Source organism: Pecten maximus, unplaced genomic scaffold (assembly GCF_902652985.1).
Source record: "Pecten maximus unplaced genomic scaffold, xPecMax1.1, whole genome shotgun sequence".
Lineage (NCBI taxonomy): Eukaryota > Metazoa > Mollusca > Bivalvia > Pectinida > Pectinidae > Pecten > Pecten maximus.
The window spans coordinates 1,742-6,597 of NW_022980527.1; the positions used below are offsets into that span (position 1 = coordinate 1,742).

The 4,856-nt window shown below is 37.8% G+C and overlaps 1 protein-coding gene across 1 annotated transcript; it reads left to right on the forward strand.

The window, feature by feature from the left end:
- Positions 1-744: 744 nt before the first annotated feature.
- Positions 745-2,095, forward strand: LOC117319540 (the record flags this gene model as incomplete). Its single annotated transcript, XM_033874333.1, has 3 exons — positions 745-825; positions 1,228-1,536; positions 1,919-2,095. Coding segments are annotated over 3 exons (567 nt in total), but the record flags the coding sequence as incomplete, so codon positions are not given.
- Between the last annotated feature and the right edge of the window lie 2,761 nt (positions 2,096-4,856).

Consider the following 4,856-nt stretch of genomic DNA (forward strand, 5'->3'; position numbering starts at 1 on the left):
TGTAGTGCCGCCATCTTTAATTGGTCAATACTAATATAAAGTCGTAAACTGCCACAAAAATCCGGATTTCAGTTTGGGTCAGAAAAAAATAAAAAGACTTTTTAAGAAGTTTGTTTTATGTAATAATAGAACTACTAGTAAAACAAAAAGAAATAAATTACCGTGTAATTATTATTTGAGAAAGGAAGGGAGATAATTTGATACATTTAGTAATATTTCAGAACAAAATAATGAAAAAAAAAAAAAAATCAGGAGATAAGTAGTTGCTTTGTATACTGGTTGCAAATTTCAAGTGACTACATCATTAATAATATAATTCACTAAATACAGTTCCTTTCTATGAAATTTCTGAAAACATTTTTTTTTTAAATTGTTTTTTTTCTTCTATTTTTTTTTTTTATTATCATTATTCTTTAAAATTAACCATTGTTGTCAAATTTAAATATCAAACTGTAGCCCGAGGTAATTTACACCTGCACAAGCCCATGAGGAACATCACCTAAAAAAATGTCGCGATTTTTTTCACGCACTTTCTCCCTGATTTTAGATGTGGAATGAGGGAGATCTCCCTCATTGGAGGTTTCAGAGGTTGACATGTATGCATTCCTCATTTTATATCTGCCACAATACCTATCACACATGTACCATTCCAATCGCCCATCGTGCGCACATTTTCCTGCACGATCCGTATAGCACATATCTCACATCGTGGAACGTTGTGCGATCACATATCTGTATTGACTCTGCTGTTTCAGATATCTTGCCAACAAGTTAGATGAGTATGGCGATTCTTACCAGGACTCACAAGTGCCCCTCATGTGGGAGGTAAGATGCCTTGTACAGATCTACATTCATTTAAGAACCTTTCAGATGTGGCTGAATCCTCTCCTCATTAATGTATAGACTCAGTTTAAAGATAGGTGAATCATTGATAGGTTTAAAATTTAAACCAGGAAAAGTTTATTTTGGATAAGATTTAGAAAAAATGATGCAGTAATTAATTGAAATCCAGGTAAAAGTTGTTTCTTGTAACAATCCAGGATTCTATTTATCTAATGGCACATGTCTAAACTTTCAATTAACCAACCTCCTGATGTGTTCCCATGTAAGATTTCCTGTTGCCATGAAAACGCTTTTATGAACATCTCTGATCACATTTCCTGTCCCCCAACCCAGTTCGAATATTTAGTGTTCTAATGTAAGAGCAAATATCATGATATTCTTTAGGAGGATCAAATCTTTAAGAGGGTACGACCAACAAAGAATGGAGGGGAGCTCATTCCAGATACAAGTCCACCAAAAGTAAAACAGGAGCGTCCGGTGGCAGACATTTTATCAACAATAAATCCGATCCTGGCTGCTCATGGTATGGCAGAAGTTGGATCTCATGGTAGTCCAACAGCCACATCTTCTGGAAAGCCCAAGAAAGGAAAGTCCGACAAGGAAAAGGACCCAAGTGCTCCTAAAAAACCAGCTAATGCCTTCCTCATGTTCTGTCAGCAACAGAGAACGACTGTTCAGGAGGCATACTTCAAGGTTGGTGAAAGTGTCAATGCAGCTATTTTTGTGTCTCAATATTTGTAAAGTTTCAGTCATATTTATTATTATACAAAAAATATATTGGAATGTTGATTACAAAGAAGAAAAAACTTTACCCACAACTCAATATGAAGCTATCCATGTGCTAGTTGATATGGTTAAAATATTCAAAAGGTTTCCATGGCTTGATTGATGACATTTACTTTAATTCAGAGATCCCAAATAATCATTTAGATGATTTTTTTTAAATGAGTGATATGTACGTCAAGTGTTTTTCTTTCCCTTATAAAGTCCAGATCTTAAGCAATCTTGATGTAGAAAAATAAGTAGGTATTCGTTAAGTATTTTCCTGTTAGTAAGGTAATGACTTTCATCACAGGAAAACAAAGAGGAGATCTCCAACCATGAACTGACTAAAAGATTGGCTCATCTATGGAACAGTTTAAATCCAGAACAAAAAAGGGTGAGTTGGGGATTGGATGAAATAATATTCATTTTCATTTTATCTATGAGATTAATGAAAACTCAAAATGATGATACTGATAGACAGCAATGAACTGGAGTTTGTTTCAGGAAAGCTAATCTGTGATCTTTAACTTGTGTTCACTTACTTTGATCAAATTTGAATTGTATTTTTAGGTCATCTGACCCGAAGGGTCAGGATGACCTATAGCCATCATGCTTCGTCCGTCGTCGTCCGCCGTGCGCCGTGCGCCGTCCGCCGTCCGTAAACTTTTCACATTTCAATCTTCTTCTCAAGTTCCACCAGTGGGATTAAGCTGAAACTTGCCTGAAATGATCCTGAGATGGTCCTGACCAAGTGTTGTTATTTTTCGGGTCAGTCCGAAATCCAAGATGGCCGCCATAGCCGCCATTTTGAAAACACATTTTAAACTTCTTCTCAAGTTCCACCAGTGCTGTTGGGCTGAAACTTGCCAGAAATGATCCTGAGATGATCCCGACCAAGTGTTGTTATTTTTCGGGTCAGTCCAAAATCCAAGATGGCCGCCATAGCCGCCATCTTGAAAAACACATTTTAAACTTCTTCTCAAGTTCCACCAGTGCTATTGAGCTGAAACTTGCCTGAAATGATCCTGACATGATCCCGACCAAGTGTTGTTATTTTTCGGGTCGGTCCGAAATCCAAGATGGCCGCCATAGCCGCCATCTTGAAAAACACATTTTAAACTTCTTCTCAAGTTCCACTGGTGCTATTGAGATGAAACTTGCCTGAAATGATCCTGATATGATCCCGACCAAGTGTTGTTATTTTTCGGGTCGGTCCAAAATCCAAGATGGCCACCATAGCCGCCATCTTGAACAACACATTTTAAACTTCTTCTCAAGTTCCACCAGTGCTTTTGAGCTGAAACTTGCCTGAAATGATCCTGAGATGATCCCGACCAAGTGTTGTTATTTTTCGGGTCGGTCCAAAATCCAAGATGGCCGCCATAGCCGCCATCTTGAAAAACACATTTTAAACTTCTTTTCAGGTTCCACCAGTGCTATTGAGCTGAAACTGGCCTGAAATGATCCTGATATGATCCCGACCAAGTGTTGTTATTTTTTGGGTCCGTCCGAAATCCAAGATGGCCGCCATAGCCGCCATCTTGAAAAAACACATTTTAAACTTCTTCTCAAGTTCCAGCAGTGCTATTGAGCTGAAACTTGCCTGAAATGATCCTGATATGATCCCGACCAAGTGTTGTTATTTTTCGGGTCGGTCCAAAATCCAAGATGGCCGCCATAGCCGCCATCTTGTAAAAAACATTTTAAACTTCTTCTCAGGTTCCACCAGTGCTATTGAGCTGAAACTGGCCTGAAATGATCCTGAGATGATCACGACCAAGTGTTGTTATTTTTCGGGTCCGTCCGAAATCCAAGATGGCCGCCATAGCCGCCATCTTGAAAAACTTATTTTTAACTTCTTCTCAAGTTCCACCAGGGCTGTTGGGCTGAAACTTGCCAGAAATGATCCTGAGATGATCCCGACCAAGTGTTGTTATTTTTCGGGTCGGTCCGAAATCCAAGATGGCCGCCATAGGCGCCATCTTGAAAAACACATTTTAAACTTCTTCCCAAGTTCCAGCAGTGCTATTGAGCTGAAACTTGCCTGAAATGATCCTGATATGATCCCGACCAAGTGTTGTTATTTTTCGGGTCGGTCCGAAATCCAAGATGGCCCCCATAGCTGCCATTTTGAAAACACATTTTAAACTTCTTCTCAAGTTCCACCAGTGCTGTTGGGCTGAAACTTGCCTGAAATGTTCCTGAGATGATCACGACCAAGTGTTGTTATTTTTTAGATTGGTCTGAAATGCAAGATGGCCGCCATATCCGCCATCTTAAAAAACACATTTTAAACTTCTTCTCCAGTTCCACTGGTGCCATTGAGCTTGAAATTGGTGAGGATGTTAAGGAAGGAGTGCCAACAAAGTGTTGCTATTTTTTCGGCCTTGTAAAAACTTTGGCATGGCAGCAATGGCGGCCATTTTGTAACATGATTGCGCAATCATGGTTTTCCTGAACAACACCTATTTCAAACTTCTTCTCAAATTCCACTGGTGGGATTCAGCTCTAACTTACCAGAAATGATCCTTAGATGGTCCAGACCAAGTGTTATTATTGATTGGGTCGGTCAGATATCCAAGATGGCCACCATGGCCAACAGTGCCACTATATACTTGCTACAGAGAATGCATACTACAATAATATAAGGGTTTTAATTTAGAGTCAGATGACCGTTAAGGCCCCTGGGCCTCTTGTTATATTCTGAAAATGTTGCGTTAATTCATAATCATCTTGAAACTTGTTGGTAATCAATATATTGTATAAATTTTATGTACATTGATCATGCAGAAAACATTGTACATTGTATAACCAATATACTTATGTTGTATTTGTTATCTATTCTGTAAGTGGACCCCCGGGTCTGTTGAATTGGAAATAAATCAATAAATAATTGTTCAGCAATTGTTCATCATTTAAAAAGGAATTGGATATTATAATTTGGAAACGACCGTTTGAAATGTTTGTAAAAAATGGAAATTATTTGTGGATTTATTGATAATATACATTGATCAAATGTATGTTATATTCAGTATTTTACATAATATTAAGGTTTTACTCATATTATTTGCTCTAGTTTTGATTTTGTTCTTCCATGATAACAACAAAACAAGTTCAGATTGTGAAAATCTACCAAGCAAGGATGTTATATAACTCGCTAGACTATCTCTGTCTTTATAGCTCAAATGACATCTGTAATTGATTATTATTTATTCTTTGTTACAGGTATTTTACTTAGTGACATAGAG